We start from the raw sequence: 21,617 nt of genomic DNA on the forward strand, positions 1-21,617 counted from the left end.
TTTCTTGTTTAGGGTCCTGATTTGTTCTTTTACTTCCACTCGTACCTTTAAAAGTGCGGAGTGAGGAGCTTTAAAAGCACGTAAGTGAGGAGCTAGTGACACCTCGCGCAGACTCGGTGAAGACATATAATCGATACCCTTCCGCCTCGCCTACATAAACATCCAAGAGAGGGCGCTAGATACCGCAGTGGCGTAGGAGCAGCAGTGCGATCAGCCTTTTGGCGCCAAAATGCACCTGCCACAAATGAGTGTAAGCGCGCCATAACGCTTAACGCTAGCTTCATATTAGACACCATTAATGTTTTAGATATTACAAGTTTTACAACGCTTTACTCAAGTGATATCGGTGAGGGTATGTTCTCGGCACAGCAGGCGGCTGATACTAGAGACCGCTAGACGACCCCTCGTTCTAGCATCTTGTGGGCGTTCTAATGTCTACTCTTACCGCAGTATTTCATAGTGTAACGTACTATTCTTTTTAATAAAGAGAAAGAGAGAGAGAGAAATGATAAATTGAAGCTGCAACTAATCCTCGCTACGTCGGTTCACTGGGATTGCGAATCTGACGCCATGTGTATGCGGCTGCAATACTACCTGCCTTGAACAAAACTTGCAATTCTAGAATAATTTTTCACAGAAGAAGAAAAAAAGTAAATTAAACATACCAAGCAGTATCAATTATTTAAAAAAAACGCGACAAAATTAAGAATTGCCTGCTGCGTAATGCGCTGAGTTGTGTTGTTCAATAACGTTCCGCAATTTGAGCACACAGGAATTTTTCTTAAGGGTTACCCAAAATAGTTTATCAGTTTCTTTTGGGAGTGTACAACAAGTTCTAAGCGATAATAGGCCTATATTCACAGGGAAATTTGAACTCTAGAGAACGTAAGAACAAACGCCGGCCAATCGCGATAGGGGACATATTTTCAGCGATGGTGGCTGGCCAACGACAGTTCGGGAATTCTACCTGTGTTTTCATGACGTATCCGAAATTTATAGCATTATAATATGTATGTCGCAATAATTTCCATGACGTGGTTATTGAAGCTCTGTCAATACACGACAGACCTTACGAGTAAGGTTTCCATGGGAAATATGCGCTCACTTAATATATTTTTGAAGATTTGGCCATGAATGACTTGACCTCGAACACCACGATGAGGTAAGTGCCCGTTTCCAATTAAGTGTCCGTTTTTGAAATTAAACATGCACGAAACAGAAGAATAAATCATGTTGCAGAAAGACACAAATGTAAGAAATCTACAGTGATTCCATAACAACCAGAAGTTTTGAATTCGTGCTTAAATATAACCAGCTACTATTGCTCTATATGACGTTTCTGTTTACTTTGCTGTGGTGGGTGTCTATTTGAGTATGCATGTTTTTTCTGCTGTTGTGAACTGTTATTTTAAGGCGGTCAGAGGAGAAGCAGGTGGCAAGCTCTGTGTGGTAAACATCCGGCATGTCCGTGTTCAGGCCTATCAATTCATAAAACAACAATGTCGGAGCATGCAACTGATGAACGGTGCACCTCAAAAGCGGTTGAATTTGGGTCAGGGCATACCAAGTGTTGCATTCAGTTATCGTTACCCAGCGTTGTGTGCTGTGAATCTCTGGGGCGAAACACATTTTGTGCCACAAATCAATCATTTACCTCTCCTTTCACGCAAGAAGTAGTTACTGTTCTGCCTACCAGTAAAATGAATCGTTCGGAAGGTTGCTCCAACCTAATTTGATGGAAATATATACTTTAAAATTTGTGTCAAAGAAAAAAGGCTTGTATGGTCGTTTCGACTCACATAGCTCATTTAAAATTGGTGCTTTAGCCTTACACGCATGAACTCTCTTGTCGAGGTTCGTCTTTTTTCTTGATAATATCGCTTTTGCGTTCAGCGTTGCCTTTGCACTTTAGATTTGGTCCCGATTTCTGCTACTTATACGCTGCCACGTAGATGTGTTCACACCTTGATGAACGTGTCGTCAATGAATCCTACCCTTCACCAGTCTCTGTTGGCAGCGCAGGAGCCTTTCTGTTTAGGTTGCCCTTCGGGTGTATTTACGTATTAGGTCGCCTGCATCAACACGTACTTGTGGCGAAGATTTGTTCCTGCCTTGAACAATGAAACGCTTAGCTTAGAGCAGTCGTCTCTCTGTTTTTCTGAGCATGTTCCAACTGGTTGCTTTTCACGAACTTCCCTCACTGACTCCTTTTTTATTCCCAAAGAATCGGGCTTCCATTCATATGAGGCCAACAAATATGTTCAAGAATTATTTTCAACTGTGTATTCTCTTTCAAAATGCGCCGTGACATTACGACTGAAGAAGATCAGCAAATCAAGCCGAAACTAAGTCGTTGGTATTATATTATGTGACGAGCCAATACCACGATAACGTCTATAGCCACAACTACACAGCATCTATAGCGACAGTTTCTTCTATCAGAAACGATCTGCTACTGCTACTGCTCCGATCATTGGTGTAGAAAGATGGGAGTTCTAAGGGTGCAACACACTCATCTTTCTATTTCCCCGTTCAGCACCTGATATAAATTCTCCGGCAGCTGATGGATATAATTATGTATATGAGGTAAGTGGCTTGCCGCAATAGCCAGTCACTTTTTGTTAAGGTTGTCGCACAAATTAGAGGGGGCCAGGTTTCAAACATCTGCACGAGCTTCGCAATTGTCAAGCGGATCCCTACGATGATTACACTGGCAGTCAGCGTCCTCCTGCAAATGCGCAGACTTGTACGCTACGAGAAAAGATGACTCTGCTGTCGTAATGGTCAGCGAGTTAAATATTACAGTATGGTCCTTGCTCTGACGAGATCCACCAGGAGGAATGGTGGTTCGCAATGAACGAAAAAATTGCGGTAATCGCATGATTGTCGCATGCTCACACACGCGCAATTGCTTAAGGCGAGCAATTGCGTGTGCGTGAAGACGACGACGATATTTTGACGACTGATATATATGTATATATCAGTCGTCAAAATATCGTCGTCGTCGTATTGCCGTCGTCTTCACACACACGCAATTGTTCGCCTTAAACAAACATGTTGGCGCATCTGATAACACTTTGCAGGAGCCCAATTAATGCTCAACAGCCACTTACCTGCAAAATGATTTGCATAACATTGATTCCCACAGAGCATGCGATTACCGTAATTTTTCGTTCATTGCGAACCACCATTCCTCCTGGTGGATCTCGTCAGAGCAAGGACCATACTGTAAGATTTAACTCGCTGACCATTACAACAGCAGAGTCATATATATATATATATATATATATATATATATATATATATATATATATATATATATAAAGACCCGTCGCGGAGTCTCAGTCAGCTAAAGCATTGCGCTGCTGAGCACGAGATCGCGGGATCAAATCCCGGCCGCGGCGACCGCATTTCGGTGGAGGCGAAATGCAAAAACGCCCGTACGCGTGTGCTTGCGTTTTAGTGCATGTTAAAGAACCCCAGGTGGTCACAATTAATCCGGAGCCCTCTACTACGGCGTGCCTCATAATCAGAACTGGTTTTGCCACGTAAAACCCCAGAAACAAGAAGAATATATACAGGGTGTCCCAACTATCACGCAGCACGATTTAAAAAAGAGGAACGGCGTTAGGCGTATACGGAGCCTACATGCGAGCGCTGCTTTGCATGTAGGCTCCCTAGTTACGCAAAGCCAACCTAGTGCGTATTGTTTCCAGTACAGTGGAGTAGCCGCCAGTAATTTTTTCGTTACTGAGATTTAATTAAATAATTGTAATTAATTACCTAAGTCGAAAAGTACTGCCCTAAATATCAAAGTGTCCATGAGAAAGTTGTAGAGCAACATGAAAAACTCCCGATACAGCTTTCTGTTGCTCAATACGTGCTACATAAATGTGTTTTTCCGAGTTTGAAAGAAGCCCGCGAATACACGCAGAATTGCCGCACGACTGGCCGCTCGAGGCACGGGAGAAGTGTATGCTTTGTTCTACCTATTTTAACTAGTCTATGGAGTAGCCTATAACCACAAATGTTTTGATACCAAAATCTGAAGATCGTCAAATTCCGCCACGTTACACCGTACCGACCCATTAGCCTCACGATAACCGATTATAAAATATAAATCAAAATAATAGCTAGTGGGTTACAGACCACGATCAAATGTTCAGTAGGCCCCCACAAACCCTACAGAATAAAATGAACAAATATAACGAAACTTGTTCATGAAGCCATTTACATCCCTGAATGCTGCCATGCGATACATAAATCTTGGCTCAGCCATGATACAACAGGTTGACTTAGAGAAAATACCTGACCGCGTTCTACATCACATTCTTCAAAGCATGCTTGAACATGTCCTTGTGGGCTTCGTGATAGTAAAGGGGATGCGGGTGGTTCATAGTGAGCGCTCGAGGAGGCTCTCAGTCAGTTAATCAGTCGCCGAGCGAACCCACGTCGGCAGCTCAGTAAGGAAAGGCTATTTTCTCTCTAATTATCTTTATGTTCATCGACTCATTTTGATTAAGCATTATGAAAAGGGGTGGAATTTGATGATTTAAGTCGCATGCAGCTGAAGTAAGCCTCCGAAGATGCGGCGACGATACTGCAATTTTCTGTACTGACCGAAAGAGTGCATGGCAAGCAGTTAACCGGTTAAGCGATCAAGTTTCAATAGGCCCCCACAAAACCTACAGAATAAAATGAAGAAATCTAATGAAACCTATTCCTAACGCCGAGCGAGTGGCAATGCCTTCAACTGTAGCAAATGTGTGAATTTTTTGTCCGGCGAGTATAAACTGACACCCAGCGTGTTCGCGAATATGCAATGGCTAAGAACTCCAGTGAAATACATAGGCTGGAATATTATATAGGGATAGCGATCAATACTGGTAAAAGAAACGGCACTCCTGCGTGAGAAGGCTGAAAGGCGGAAAACTGTAGGTACGTCATTCTTTGCACGGGCCACAGCGTGAGATCTGTTTTTGAGTGGCACGAGCAGCGAGTGACACTCGTGTTTCTTAAGCAGCGACTTCCGGTCGACCACCGACTTCCAGCTAGTTTGTGCGACATTTAAAAATGTTTCTGAATTCAAAATAAATAATTAAAATATAAAAAAACTGTACAAAATCGATGGTTCTACTTAATGTTGATGATAGATATGACATCAGAGCACAAGTTTAGTTACAAATTGAGTTAGTTAAGGGTCAGGAATGATTGGAAAATAATTAAAAATAACTATTTGCCGTACACCCAAGTGTGTGGATGTTTGGCTCAATGTGCGTGGCGGTTTCTCCTCAGTTCCGTTCGCCATGGAAGCAGACGACGAGGATGCCGGACCAAGTGTTCTGTACCGTCGGATTTCCGACTACACTAGGCAGCCGGGCCTAGTGTAGTGTAGTGTAGTGTAGTATAGATTACATTGCTTACATCAAGAATTCACCAGCATTCTCTGTGTCTGTGTCGTACTTCACTTTAATAACACATAGTTAACACAACGAAAACACAAAGTTAACCCAAACAATACACCAGGGAACACCAATGCCGAGGTGCGAGTGCCATTAGCAGACACCTAAGTCAAGGATTAGGGTCGTTACTATCTTTTTTGTTCCTAAGCTGTAATAATTGGTACAAGTACTGTATTGTAGCCGTAAAAATGTGCAGTACATTGCACGTTCTTCACGGCTTTTATTTGCGGCTCTTCCTGAGAGAGAACGAATCGAACTAATGTTTTCAGACATGTACGAGACGACGAGATAGGATCAGCTGACTTGTTTGTAAGGCAAATTGTTAATTCTTTCTTTTATTTGCGTGATATCAACGACCTCTTTCTAAGAATGACTCTTCAAGTGAGATAGGGCAGACTTTTGCCTGAGTTTATTGTACGTTCTATGCCTATACATACACGAAGAATAAGGATTATAAACAGGGATAAGGTGCCTCAGAAAGGCTTTCTGAGGCACCTTATCCCTGTTTATAATCCTTATTCCTCGTGTGCTACTCCATTAGTCAGCCATCTTTTTTGATACATACACGAAGCCACTCATGGTTAACTTAAGAAAGTTGTTGCATCGTGTTGTTTTTTATTGCCGTGGTTTTCATTGAAATATTTAGGCACTGTATCACGTAAAAAATTGCACCGAGACCATACTGACACGATATAACCGGTTCCCTTGTATCGGTCGTTATACTCTGCATGTCCAGGACAAAACGTATTAAATAGAGGTGGGCGAATATCGAACTTTTCGTATACGAATAAAATGTGAATAGTAAGTGTAGAATGTCGAACTGAATAACGAATATTTAAACGCATACGCATATACGTATTTAGAGTCGGAATATTTATTTCTGTATCATTAGGTACCACGCCTGTACTGTCTACTCAAGAAAAAAAGAGTTAACGATAACCTTTAAACACAAGATAACTCATTCTCATTAAAGAAACTGCACGAAAAGCCTTCAACAAGTTTAGAATCTGGTTGTAAACTAGCCTCACAAGAATTAATTACTGCTGCATGGAATGTAGCTTTACAATGTCGCTAAATAAATGGTTGCCGCAAGACGATCAGAAGTTGTGAAAAAAGTAAATAGAAAAGCTATGGAAGGACTTATGTGACGCTAACACATGTAAAAGGGCCCGTTGCTAGGAAAACACCCCTGATTGTAGCGCAATGCATAAAAGTGCTACATGACTAGACTTCCGGAAACACTAAATGACAGACTACAAACAAAAATCACAGGTTCAAATGTAGGCTAGAGCTCCGAAACTTGAAACAAAGCTTGCATTGCAAATTTTGTTTCTGCATTCTTTCAAGAACTTTTGTCGTTGTATCACATCTGATAATTTGCGATACTTTGTCTAGCAGACGGCGAACAGTAACAAGACATAGTTCTTTTGTTGCGAAATATTTGGTTAGTTTTGAATATTCGAAAATACCGAATAGGTTCATTTTCGAATACGAATAGTTGTGTGAAATATTCGATTAGTATTCGAAGCTTCGATTATTTACCCCGCCCTAGTTTTAAAGTGCGTAAAACAAATTGCACTAGTAGGTGTAAATACCTGTTTCTTCAGATTCTGTATTGGTACAGTGCCAAAGAAAGATGTCCGTTCGTTCCAAGGAAGACGCATTGTTTCTTGTACCGAAAACCGGAGACCATCGAGCGTGTATTTCGATAATGTTGGAATAGGGAATTTTTCTGGGATATCTCACAGGGGGCGCTCTTTCAAGAAACTTACCTCTTAAAGCTCAGAGTATTCTGTACCTATCAGTAGAAAAGGAGGTGCTAAATACGACGCTATAATGGTGGTGGGATAGCACAGATTCTGGCGATCTCTAATGGTTGTCGGACATACCAGACATGTGTACCGCACTGGATAACTGGAATGGAAGTACTTCTCCTCAAGCCTAAATTTTAATTAATATTTGTCATTTACACAGTGCTAACGGTTTTACGATTGCACGTAATTTAAGTATGCGTGCATTTTGTGGGGATGTTCTCTGTCTAGTATGATCTGCCGCTTCATTTGGTGCCTCTTGAAATAAAAAAAAAGATGTACTCTTTGATGGTGGGATTGAACCACTGTATTTCCTGATGTTCGAAACATTAGGCCACAATTTTTTGCTTAATTGCATCCCAAAAACAAACAAAATTGTGGCCTGACAGAGCATCTGGCTTCTGTGCAGTACGTGGTTCAATCCCGCCATCAGAAAGTATTTTTTAAATTTTTTATTAAAAAAGCACGAAACAATGCGAGAAAGAAATCTACCTACCGCCAAGTGCCTGGAATGAACCAGAAAATCGTTAGTATTAAAATCGGCTGCTTTTTCAATAAGAATGAAACTAGCCGAAACCAAACTCAAAGTGAAGCAGTGGGGCTCAGGGATTAAAATAAAAAGGCACTAGAGAAAAAGAAAAACTAGCCTCCTCGAGTCAAAACGCGGCTGTCCCAGCAAAGTCATTTTTCAGCACTGTCATTCCGCCAGAACGTCTGCCATCTTATTTCGGGTCAACTTTATCCAATAACAGTGGCGTTGCCGACAAACAGGTGAGTGAGTGAGTGAGTGAGTGAGTGAGTGAGTGAGTGAGTGAGTGAGTGAGTGAGTGAGTGAGTGAGTGAGTGAGTGAGTGAGTGAGTGAGTGAGTGAGTGAGTGAGTGAGTGAGTGAGTGAGTGAGTGAGTGAGTGAGTGAGTGAGTGAGTGAGTGAGTGAGTGAGTGAGTGAGTGAGTGAGTGAGTGAGTGAGTGAGTGAGTGAGTGAGTGAGTGAGTGAGTGAAAACTTTATTGAAAATAAATAAAAGAAGGCACGCTGGTGAAGGCATGAAACTCGCCAGCTTGCTTTGAAGAATCGAAGATTTCAGTGACCACCTTGAAAACTTGGGTTAGGGAGTCGGATATGTTCGCAAACCATTCGTAAGGCATGACTCGAGGAAGGTCCGGGGATCTTCGCCATAGCGTGGCCCAGTAAGGTATTCATGGGCATGATTCTAATAGGGGTCTTCCTGTTCTCCCTTAGCAACCACAATGCGGCCAAGTATATCGGTTTCGGGAGCTATTGACTCTGAGCATATCTTTTGAATTTAACAATATGTAGGTCTAAAAAAATCGTGATATTTAGCAGTCGCGGATGAGCGTAGATGCCGGTTTCGCGACATATTCGGGCGGTGATATCATAAATATTAGCACAATTTAGGGAATATCTAAAGCGGCGAACGACATTGGCCCATGCAGAAAACCAGAAAGCCGGACCTGGCTACTAAATTTCATCAGACTCAATCAGATGTCGTGAGTAGACAAACCGCACAGGACATTTGGCAGTGACATTCTTGTAACAGTCAGCGCGATAACATCAAAAATGAAAGCGATACATACATAATTGCCGGAGTTGTTTCTTGCCTTGCTTTCCCGTCCTTCGTTTTAAGTAGCGCTGCGGTTACGAAGTGCAAGCCTACACCAAACCGTCCAACCTTCCGTAATAAATATATCAAATTCAAAAAACGCGACAATAGCGTCGACTGGTATTTTTTGATTAACGATTTCCTCGTCCGTAAGACCTTGTTCAATTCTTCGGGGACATCACATAGAAATACCGCTTAAGGTGATAGGAGTAGAGCATTTCAACAGGTTGCTTCCCCGGCAAGGGAAAGCAACGAGCAACGCTTCATCGCTTCAGCGCATCCGCGTGTGCTTCGCTTGAACGCTGTCCGTCGGTGCGCAAGCAGATGAAACCAACAGACAGACAAAAGCGCTCGGCAACCGCGGCGCGCGGGCTATTCCTTTTCATCGATACACACCCCGGCGCCTCATCAAGAGGTCTCGCGCCGTCTCGCACGCCTGCATTGCGCGAAATGGGGGCGAGTGCGCGTTTGCGCGTGTGTATCGGACACCGCCGTTCTCTGAATTATAGAGAAACGCGTGTTGGCGTGCTGCCGGGCCACCTGAGCATCGTCCCCGTGGACCCCAGGGGTCGACCCCGGCTTTTCTTTCTTCCCCCTGCAGTGTATACGACTCGCGCTCTGGACCCGCGTTCGCAGTTCAGCGGGCGATACGGCCTCTCGCGGGTCTCGCCGGCGATCCGCGACTCCGCCGCGTGGGTATTCGCTCTGGCAGGTGGCCACTGCTTCGAGCAAGAAAGCAAACAGAAGGATCATACACATGCACACCTCCTTGGCAAAGCGAGTGAGAGAGAGCAGTCGCCGACGAGCGCTGTTCTCTCGCAGGCGCTGCTCGCCTCCGCCAACTGCCGCCGTAGTTGGCCGAAGCAGCGCGCGTCGGTTGGTCGGTCGATGTGTCCCAGAAAACCATTCCGCGACATTAAGAAAAATGACGCGCCCCCTCCCGTTACGACCGCGGCCACGAACATTTGGGGGCTCCCTGAAATGAATCTACCCGTCTAGCTCTTTCATCAATAATTCCTGCGCCAGCGCTGCCGCCGGCCGGCCGGCCGGCCGGTCGGCGCTCCCGCAGAAGCCAGCGGGCCTCCCATCCTTGCTGTTGGCTCCTTCTTGGCTTGCTCGCGGCCGCGCGCTGTGCTTCGCGCAGCGGCGCGTTTTTACGATAGCGGCCGTTTACAAGCGCCAAAAAGGGGGAGGCCCAGGCGCCGCCGCGGCCGCAGACCGCGCGATGACGACCCACGGCTCCTCGAGCTCCTATACCGAACGCCTTCGGCCATGAATTGTGGATGAACGACTTGGCTCTCTCGGACCGCGCGCACCACCACGCTATCCTCTAACCTCCTCCACCTCAGCTCACCTCACCTTCGCCTTTCGGGACTCCTCCGCGCTGCGATGGGGAATCGCCTGTGCGAGGTGCCGCACAAGCCATCGCGGCCCCTAATTGGTTTACACCCAACCAATCGTGGCCGGCCAGTGCCGCAGCCTGGACATTCTGGACAAACGGGCCAGAGTGTTCAAAAGATCAGCCACGACGCGCGAGCGCATCACGCTGAACCCTGAGCTGCCTGCTTGCCACTGACAGAGCCAGTGCGGTCGCGGTGATGTCAGCTCGCGAATTGGCCGCGATTCTCATCTCTGCGTGGAAAAGCGTGGATTGAGCCGCGAAACAAGAACGCGACAAATATCTGTGGAGGGGGAGAGGGGGCATCTCGGTGATTGCCTTTACTTCCCTTGGGACGCGTACGCGATGGCACGGAAGCTCTTGAGAGGAAGAGAAAGTACTGTTCTCGAGCCGAAATAGGCAGAACTGTCCCAGGGTATAATATGCAGGCAGTCGTGGCGGGGCTGACTCGCCTCGTTTATCCAGCTCTCGGTAGCTAACAGACAGGATTTTAGTGGGTGTTGATAACAATGTCGCTGGAGTAAGATGAGCTCAATACCAAATTGATGTGCGAAATACAACGAATAGGTGCGAGCATAATTCACTGAAAGCTGAATGAAGCGAAGCTTAAATTACGAGCGCGCCCCAATAAAACCAGGTTCATGAGAAACGTGCACTCTTAAACAATTCGCGTTTCGAAAGCTACAAAAGACATCGACACGTTTCGAACAATCAATCGGTAACATGCAGCTTTCAATTTAAGCAATTTTTACGCATTGTTTACGCAATTTACGCAATGTTTGATGAAGATGTCCATTCTTCGGTGATATTGTGATAGTACTTCATAACTCCATCGAAATTCTTTCTCGGTGCTTTCTACGGCAGCCGGGCGTTGTAAACATCAACGTGTTATGTTTGAACTACTGTAGTCTGAACAATACCTCATTCCCATCACCAAACGCGATATTGACGCCTATCGGCTGATATTAATACAAGACTTCTTTCTCTGTGCAACGCGCGTTTGTGTGCGTTCACAAAATTCATAACACAAGGAATCACTTAAACGGAGAAATAATTCCTAGAACCAGAACCTTGCTTGGTTAATCGAGTCCTCGAGGTTGTCAACGCGGCGCGTCAGGTTTTAACCGACCCAGGCGGGCCACGGCCACGATATCGCTGTTCATGAGTTGTCTTTTATGAGGCTCGCGTCAACAGCGACTCCGAACGCCGAACTGCATAAAGAGCAAGCACAACGCCAAAAAAAAAAAAAAAAAAAAAAAAAGGTACGAAGGTGGTAAAAGCGTTGACTGTATTATTTTCTTGCGTTATTTTACTTACTATAGCACATCTGTATAAGCGCTTCATAAACCTATATACGTTGGCAATGCCACGCTCGATTTGAAACAACCAGTATGAAACAACAAATATTCGCATAGGCAGCTACATCGTCAGGCAAGCAAATTCGCCAAACGAACCCGGGGCTTGATTAGAAATCAAGCCACGGGTTCGTTGCGACCACTGGTTGGCGGCAGCTTTCTCTCATTCTGTTTTTCTTACACACCAAATCTATTTGAGGACACGGAAATGGCAACCTCAGAGACGTACTTTTTGCGCCATTGTATTGTCACTGGAGGTAGGCGAGCGTGGCCAGAAACGTCTGCACGTGTTTCTTTATCTAATCACCCTCCCCCCATCAGGGAGGCAGATGACAACATATACAGTTCATGGCAGGTCTAGCTCCCTAAAGGAACTCTCTCTGCTAAAACTCCTGGCCAGGACGGCCCTTGAAGACTTAGTGAAGTTGCCCAAAGAGCTCGGCCCCCTCGTTTGCAGAAGATGCTCGCCATCCGATGTGACTATGTCCAAGCGCAAAGACCACAAAAAATGCATAAAGGTGCCTGGATACGGAGAAATCAACCCGCGGACTATGGACTGTTATTATGGACAAAAGTTTCGCAGGTCACTTACGCAGCGTTTTAAAGCGAAGCTTTCTTGTCTCCCTGATTCGTCCGTGAGCGCCGAAAACGCACCGCACGAAAGCCAATTTACACAATGGAACTATCTGCGCATCTGCGCACACAATAGAACAACGGCGCACGACATACGTATCGCAGAACACTACACATTACATTCGCAGTTGTACCGATAACAACAATGCGAACTGCAACGTCACGCTACCCAGACGAACTGTATATATCTGCATTGCATTACGCGCGTCACGCAACGCATTCCCGGCCGTCACCATGGGTATTTTATGTGCCAAAACCACGATATGATTATGAGGCATGCCGCAGTTGGGGACTCCGGATTAATTTTGACCACCTTGGGTAGGCCGCGGGTGCAGCGCACGACAGAAGAGGCTGCCGTACGCGAACGTAAGCGCGAGCGCGATCGTGCCCGTAAGGCCAATCGCGTGTATCCAATCGCGTGGCCAATCGCCTGCAACGGCAGAGCCCCTGACCGTCTACCACAGCGATCACAAGGCAATACTGTGCAAGTGTAGAGTCGTCAGTGAAAGTGTGAGTGTGCGCGTGTAATCAACGGCTACATGATCTAAAATAAAGGCTATGCAACTTAACGAAATGAGTCTTCATTCAATTTCAACGTTCAAAGAATACAATCCTAATCAAGCAATCAAATCACATATGCATCGGGTCACTCAGCATTTATTGGGTGTTCGTTGCGTGGTCGTTGGCTTTGGACTTTGACTTTGATTGAGTTTGCATGGGAGAAAGCTTCGCGTTCAACCATCTTTCTTTAAGAAAGGGGCTTTGATTTTTTTACGAAGGCCGGCGCGTTTATGAGCATAGCTATATTGAGCTGTATGGCAGCACGCGCGGTCGAAAAAGAAGCAGGAACATTGGCCCATACTACACATTCTCCATAAATGACGCGCCTTCGTCGGGACCGTGCTCTCTCCCAAGGTTGACGAGCTCCTGTAAGGAATGATTTCGAAGTGGACTCAGACGGTCGTGCAAGCCGCTTCTTTTTCGCACCGCTGGGACAACACTAGTTTATAAATAGTGCAAAGCACGATCTTCAATTATTGAGCCGAAGTTAAGAGCGTCAAACGCGGCGGTGATCGGCCAAGAGCCGCAGGTAAGGCGTGGGATTGCATATACGCCAGAATAGGTGGGAAATTTGCTGAGGAAATGTAGTATTCGTGCAAATGAGCGATTTTTTTCTTTTTAATTACTTGAAATTATCACTTAACGATGGGAAATTTTGTGTTATACGTGACGATACTGGTGAGCTGATTAGTCGCTATCTCCGCGACCAGCACCCCATTTCTGCCAGGTATTCGGGGTTACAGCTTGACTCGTCCTGTTAGGGCGCTAATACTCCAACTACTCAAACAAAGAGTTGGCTGTGTCCTGGTGTGTGAACATTTACACCGACGAGGACGTGTGGACAGTCCGTGGTGTTCTGGTGGTTCCTGCGAGGCACTTGGAACACCTGATAATCGAATGCGCTGCTTTGATTGCGCCGCCCACGTCGCTCCGAGGGATTATCAACTTGACCTGCGGTGAATGCAATGCAGCACCCCAGTGGCTGTGCGTCTCGGCATAACCAGGATCGTCGCGTTAGGCTTAATTTTCTAGATAGAACTGATATAGTTATACTTTCTTTGTTTGCGAGTGACGAGACCTCGAGCGTCATTTCCTGTTTTTCCTACTGCCATACTCTTTTCTTTTTCCTTCTTTTACCTCATTTCTTTTCTTTCCTCTTTCCTTTTAATCTTCCTATCTTCCTTTTCTGTTCGTATTTCTTCCTTCCTGAAAAGTACGCAGGCGTTGTGCCCCTTCCTGGTGGAAGTTGTCAGTCTGTTCCTTCCCTTCTTTATGATTTTTATATATTGTCAAAATAAATAACAATAATCACCTAATATCATCAGGAATAAATAATTAATCACAGCTTATCTCGAATGATTGCATTTAAATAAAATAAATTCAGGCTTTTTACGTGCCAAAACCACGATATGATTAAGGGGGATTTCGAATTAATTTTGACCACCTGGGGTTTCTTAACGGAAACGCAATGCACGATACGCGGGTGTTCTTGCATTTCGTCCCCATCGCAATGCGGCCGCCGCGACCGGAATTCGATCCCGAGCAACTAGGCTTAGCAGCGCAACACCAAGATCACTATACGCCACCACGGCGGGTAAATTACTCTCTTAATGATTGTTTTATTGATAAATACTTATCTTAAAGAAACAAAACTTTTTATTGACCTTTCGGAAGGTGCCGTTTTTACAACAGAAGGCTCTTAATGACGAGCCATATGAAGAAGCCGTATTGACTTTCATACTTGATATCAGTGCGAAAGAACGACGGCAACACGAAAAAAAAAAAAAAAAAGGACACAGTACGAGCGCTGTGTGAATGACAGACAACTGAGCGTCTACGTCAGCGCAACAATAGAATAATACTTCCTTTTTGGAACTAGCCCTACAATGGACTGCATGTGGCTCCATCTGCATGCATCTGCATCTCCATCCACATCTGCATGTGGCAGGGAAGGGTGCCTAGATAAATAAACACGCTCTCAACCTCACATCTCTCAGTACGTTGTAACACCTGTGGTTGCAAGCGCTCCTTTAACCGAACAAAGCTCACGGCTCGTATTGTGTCCATCTCTTCGTGCTGACATATTTTTTCCGCGCCGATTTCAAGTACGCATTCATTCCAGCTAGCCCAAATTTCGACCTTGTTGAGTTCCGTACTATTTAAACAAACTCCTTAGCTTGAGGAGAAACCTGCCGCATCGGGTGAGCTTCATTGTTCGCGGACGATATCTGTATTTGGAGCGCTGCGTCTTCCCACCGTGCCACCTGACAATGGCTCGAGAGAGCGTCGGTCAACTTCTCGGCTTATGATAAATGTTATTTGCGCACCACTTGAAACGAGTACTAGCAAAGGACAGACACTGTCGTTTCCTAGTCCATCGTTTCAAGTGTTGCGCAAGTAACATTTGTCGTGAATTGTTACCAATAACCCAAACCAGTAACCTTCTTGGCTTACCTTAGCTCAAAATGTCTAAATTGTACACTTACAGAAGCGTTGCCATGACTTTGCGAAACGTTGCCAGCCCAAAGGAAATTATTCATTAGTTCTAGGCATTCACTCTCTTCAACATGTACGTACACAATATTATTCTTGGAGTGGTGAACAGCAAAAATCTCTCATCATAACCTTGTCATTCAGTCAGCGTCTCCGTGTCTTGCTATAATCAGCCGGATCGGGGTGGCGCAACTATAGCTACTGAATGGTACTCCCTTATGTTGCGACCGGGGGTCCGAAGATGTGAGATGTTCGTTCGTCGTGGATGAATGAGGGAATGTGGGGCTGGGCCTGACATCCAGGACGTTTTAAACACACGTGTATATTTACATGTTGTACAAGAATGATGACGAATCTGGAAGGTAAAATGATCACAGTTAATGTTTCAGCTGCCGATCTCTTCACAAAGCGTCCATCTCCTCTTTTGGCGCCATCGTATCCCTTGTGAATACATTCACGACTTTACTCAAGCCATTATTTTTACTCTTTTTTCATGCTTTTTACCCTGTTTTACTATTTCAGTCCTCATTTACAATCCCTCCTTGTGTCTCTGTTTGACTCAAGTTGATAGTGTAATTGTTCTCGTGGCTCGCACATTGTTCGCGTGCACCATTTTATGTCTTGTTATCGTTGTCTACAATACAGAAACAACGATACTGATGCAGGAATGTCCCCTTGCCGAATCGTCTCATCTCGAAGACGCAAACCTGCACAGCAAGCGTGAACACCGTACTCAAATCGGCAGTCGTATTCCTGGAAACGGCGAAAAGGCGAATTCGTGTGGCCTTTTACTTATTTGTTTTTCTTTCGTGCAAAGGACAGAGCTATTTCACTTGCATAAATTGTCATAACGCCATCGGCAGGCGTTTAATCGCGATGCAGCATAAGAGTTCGTGCATCCGAGACTGCAATGTGTTAGGCAGTGGCCTCGTAGGTAGCAGTGGAAAACAATGCCGTGTGGCGCAACCAAAATTAAACGGAGAGAACAGACGTCTTCAGGCCCCAGGAGCCAAGAAAGGCGCGCTTTCAAGCGCTTGTAGAACATTTTCAAGCACTTAGAAGCGCCCTTGTTTGATCAGCGGAGTAGAGCCATTAGCCGCTGTCTGCTTGCAGCTGTCTTATGCGTATACAGAAAAGAAAGAGGCCTGAATGCGCCACGTGCATGCTTGGCACGCAGCAGAAGAAGAAGTAGAAGCCTGGGTCTCTGGCAGCCATGGCGAGGGTCGTTGTGCTTGCGGTCCTGCTGCCGCAGGTCGTCCTGGCGGCCATAAACGTGATTCCTCCTCACCGCCTGGTTCATCTGGACTTGAAGGGGGCGCCGCCTAAGGCATCCTACTTGATCACGCTCATCCCCATCCTCAAGAGTCTCGGCGCCACGGGCCTGCTGATCGAATACGAGGACAGCTTCCCGTTCGTCGGTGAGCCGCTGCACGCCCTCGCGTCACCGCGGGCCTACACCCGTCAGGAACTCCGCGCCGTCTTGGACACGGCTAGAGACTACGATCTGACGGTTGTGCCACTCATCAACACCTTCGACAAGCTCGAGTACATTCTCAAGCACCCGCAGTTCGCAAAGTACCGCGAGAGCCCGAGCGTACCCGACACGCTGTGCCCCTCTAACCCTGCCGGAGTAAAACTCATTCAAGACATCCTTGACCAGATCCTGAACTTTCACCACGCTAGGGAGCTCTACTATGTGCACATCGGGTGCGGAGACGTGGCCGCACTCGGTCTGTGCGGACAGTGCACCGCGAGGCGTTTCGACCCGGCCCGTCGGGGCAACTCCCGTTCCGGCGGGCGCTTCGGCCTTTACGACAAGTACATGCTGTACATGTCTTACGTTCAGCTCATTACCGACTATCTGAAAGAACACCACGGCGTCAAGACGATCGTGTGGCACGACACCCTCGCCAAGATCCCCAACGAACTGTACCGCATTCTCCCCGTTCACCTGCACGTCGAGGTCATGGTAGCCACTTACAGAACAGATTTGGAATTCAGCGGGTGGCTGAACTTCGCGTCGCGTTTCGGCGATTCGTTGTGGGTGGCTACCTCGTTCAAGGACGTTGGCGAAGCTCCAGTCGTTTACCCCCGACTCAAGGAGCGTGTCAAAAGTCACGTTACTTGGATGGGGGCCATGAGCGAGTGGAAAGACCACGTCCGTTTTCCGGGAGTTGCCTTGATGGGTCCGCAACGAACAAGCCACGACTCGCCACTGCGCGAGCTGCTACCCACTAGCTTGCCATCTCTGGCTGTCTGCCTTGCTGTAGTCCGTAAAGCTGGCCAGCTGCCCACCGTAAACCTCGGATCATCGCCGATCGAACAGATCCTAAAGTGCAACCGCACTATTGACTTGAACGTTGACTACAAGGTGCAGGGTGTGAACTGCAAATTTCCTGGAGCAGCGATTGTGGACGAACTCCACAGTTTGGAGACGCTGAAACACCACTTGGATCTTCTGCCGTACTTGCCGCTTTGCAAGCCCAGCTACGAGAGGTCTCACAACGAGAGCAAGGAGTGCGTCAAGAATCTGAATTCCCAAATTGTGGAACTTTCGTCACTGAACTCGACCCTCAGAACGGCTCTCCAGGAGGTCTACAGAAAGGACATCGCCGACGAGTACGCGACGGATAAGATCAGTACTGTGATGGCGGACATCAAGCGTAAACAAGAACTCCTGGAGGCGTCCGGCTCGCTTCGTAGCCTTAAGTCAACAGTGGGAACGAGGTACAGGAAGACAAAGTGGCCAAGCAGATCACATGCTGATGCTGACGAGCGCGGCCGCCCACACGTTCAGAGATGAAAAGCAAGGCCATAAACAACTGTGTAAATAAAACTAGAAAAGTCAACCACTGTTATTTGTTTGTTTGAGGTGCACATAATGCAGTAACAGTTCCGAGCGCGGGCGAAAGGTCCAGCATCATACCTTACATACTCTACAAATTTATACGTTGCAGCTGTTTCGAATCACTGACGCCGTCTACTAGTACAGCGGTAATGTAACTGCAGTCGCATGTACACATGCGAAAATCTACGCCGGCGCCTGACCTCAATATGGACGTGGCATATGGTTATATAGTTTGTTTCACATGACGCGCGCCAGAGCCATTTAAGCGTACTCGTAAGTCGAAAGAGAGCTAAGAGTGCTCTCCAGCAAAACATTCACAGTGCTTCCGCCTGCTTGTGAATCCACTCATGCTGCACAAGACATACCAGAATGATCGTCCGATTTACACTGATGGCTTGACAACTTTGGGCTGCACTTCACAGTACACTTTGATTCGTATAGACCCACCCCTAAAATGTCCGTTGTTCACTCTACGGCGTGGGTCACAAAACCAACTAGTGCTGGAAATAAGACAGCTATATCATCAACTAGCAGACATAAGACACAGGACACTTTTCAGTCGCTTCCACTGGGGTATCATGAGCATCAATCCACTGGGGCATCATGAGCAACGAACATGCCGATGAAGCTGCTAGGAATGCTTACGCAGATGACGGGCAGAAACCCAACCCGCTGCTAAGAACAGATGCAGCAACAATGTTTCATATGCTCGAGCATAACGCCGAACAAGCCATGCAAAATACACTAGGTTACCGGGACACCCGTCTGCACCGCCCTCCGCCTCCTCATTTCATCTGGACTATCTCGAACTGAGAACTGTTTTCTGCCGACTGTGGCTTGGTGTAGACCAAGCCGACCAAGACAGAGCACGTCCTCTCTCGTTGTCCTCTCTCCAACGATCTTGAAGTGCCGGCTTACACTGTCTTCACACACACAAAAAAGGACTGTGTGTGTGCGCGTGCGTGCGTGCGCATGTGTGTGCGTGTGCGTGCGTGCGCTAGTTATTGGAATTTCTTACGTGCTCACAGTCTCGATGGCTCAGACAACGAGCCATTTGTATATAATGTTGATCTCTCTTTTTATCCAGCTTTTGGCTACATTTTGTCTCGAAGAAAAGCCCATTTCTGACATAGTACGGGAACAATCATGTCGGTGCGTCTAAGGCAAATATATAAAAAAAAGACGGCCATACGGCTTCGTTACATTCAAAATGCCACGCAACCCAATGTCGGAGAGGAAACCAAATTTTACTTGAAGTACGAACTTCCCGTAGTTTTCCCCCCTCTAGCGATCAGGAAGACTTTTCCCGCCGACTCGCAACGCACTAATGAGATTCACAGTTGGGATGCATCATTACTCATTCACGGCATGTCGTGTGCGAGTGTAGAAGCAAACTCTCGTTGCTGCACAAACCTTCTCGAGCAGTCCCGTACCGCTCGGTTGGGGGTGTTTGAAACTGGGATGCCATGGAGAACGTCGCGAAGCGGCTTGGCAAGTTGCAGAGTTTAGGGAGCGAGCGTCTCTTCATGACCGTGTCGAGTAGAACTCACGGTGCGCTGAAAAATTAAGCTGGGATCATGTTGACAGGAGTTCGGAGACGGATTGCGCCGCGCTCGAAACAACAAGGTAGGGGAGCCTTCTACGGTAGACAAACGAAGGGGAGACTGCCTTAGACGGAGCGTTGCGGACAGCTCTCACTTCAGACACTGCAGGCGTTCATAATGAACGCGTTTTCAAACCAGTGGCGTTCGTTTTCTTTCTTTAGCTCTTCGCTTACGCGTCGTAGTACTGCTTCTCACCCCTTGTTTCGCACTGCAGAGAAATGCTCCGAGACGTCGGGTGACGCTGAAGTCGTGAGCTTCGCGATGAGTACAAAGTTGGCGCTGGTACAGAAAGCCGGATTCGCACACCTGAGCTCTCCAGTCTTTCGGAAACCTTTCCCATTTGCAGTGATGGCAATAATTCAGGACGCCTAAGAGACGGCAAATCGAGGTTCTGTACGGTGCGTGTGTGTCTCCGAGTGCCCGAGCCGTGCATAATTCGCCACCAACGAGGCGTAGACATGACTAGACGGCCAGAAACCAAAGCGGAGGAGAATCTGCTCTTGGCGCGCTTGAATCTTTGATCCGCACTGGGACGACCCGCACTTAGGAATGCCTCCTGGCAGAAGACGAAAATCTGTTAAGTGCACGGGGGTGCCGCATGACGGCGTTGCATGGGTGCCGGAGCAGAAAACTCACTTGCGGCATAATCCGGCACGCTACTATATGAGCGATGTTAAATGTTTAAATGTTGCTGCTACCAGCGGGCACCAACGATTGCGACTCTTGTCGTACCCGACAAGGACGGTTGCAGGCTTGGGCGGTTGCATTATTGAGACAGGAAAGTAGCTCCCATTTGCCCGAGGCTGCATGGTCTATGGCTGAGAGCTCTGTGTCCTCTCTTTGGCGACTATTGTGCCTAAAGGTAAGGAAACGCTCTCTGCGATGTTCCGAGTGATGAGCTGCTGAAGCTAGAAGTTTACGTATAGAGCTGCATGGCTGTAGGCAAGAGGGGGGTGTAACGTGGGTGCTTCTCCAAGCTGTTTGAGGATTACACTGCTACAGCGGCGCAGAGCTTTTGCCAGAAGAGACAATTGCACGCTTTAGTATTTCGTCGCGAATGAGTCCGCCTGTGATTTGATCTTCTTATGCGATTTGCGTCCACGTCCCACACTAATCCTGGCAGTGCCCCCTTTCTCTCCCAGAATGTCGTCGACGACCCCCACAGTTTAGTTAGGTTGCCGGTAACGGGATATAGAAGCACTTAGGGAAAAACGTTTACTAACGCTATCTGCTAGTCGTTTCTCTGTTTCTTTTAGGACAGTAGAATTTTTTTCCATGAGACATAATACCTGGATGAAAAAAAATCTTATTCAATGCTTTTTGTGTCACTACGGATACAGAATTTTATGGGAGTCTCATCAAATCGACTCAACAACTATGACCTGTTGAATCCTGACATCATTATCTGCTCCGATCATCGCGAACAGCGAAATTAGGAGACCACCGCTAGTCATTTACTAGGACGCTAAGCTACCGGCCTCGGCTGCCTGCTACCTATGTATACCTCGCCGCATAGCTCACGGGAAGTGACGCGTGCGTGTGCGCGAAAAAAAAACGCCGAGGTGGCGGCCGCGATGGCGGTGGTGCAAGAAGAGCGGCGACTCCATCACTGTAATTCGCGATGCTATCAGGCCCGGTGGCGATCCTCGTTAATCACGTCCTAGGGGGATTCCGCGCCTGCGCGGTCGAGGAGGTGAAGGGGGAAGCAAACGCGAAGTGCACCGTGCTATGCAGCCATCGGCCGCCTCCCCTTAATGGTTGCCGGCGCCCCCACCGGAGAAACAAAGGAACTCGGCCGCGCGTCCACAGGGGCGAGCAAAAACACACTCG

At 47.0% G+C, this 21,617-nt stretch overlaps 1 protein-coding gene across 1 annotated transcript; it reads left to right on the forward strand.

The window, feature by feature from the left end:
• The first annotated feature begins 16,482 nt into the window (after window positions 1–16,482).
• On the forward strand, window positions 16,483–18,170 carry LOC119448109 (hexosaminidase D). The gene has a single exon (XM_037711582.2). The coding sequence runs from the start codon at window positions 16,549–16,551 to the stop codon at window positions 18,136–18,138; it is 1,590 nt and encodes a 529-aa protein (XP_037567510.1). The 5' UTR covers window positions 16,483–16,548; the 3' UTR covers window positions 18,139–18,170.
• Window positions 18,171–21,617: the final 3,447 nt, after the last annotated feature.

Source organism: Dermacentor silvarum, chromosome 4 (genome assembly GCF_013339745.2).
Source record: "Dermacentor silvarum isolate Dsil-2018 chromosome 4, BIME_Dsil_1.4, whole genome shotgun sequence".
NCBI classification, from domain to species: Eukaryota; Metazoa; Arthropoda; class Arachnida; order Ixodida; family Ixodidae; genus Dermacentor; species Dermacentor silvarum.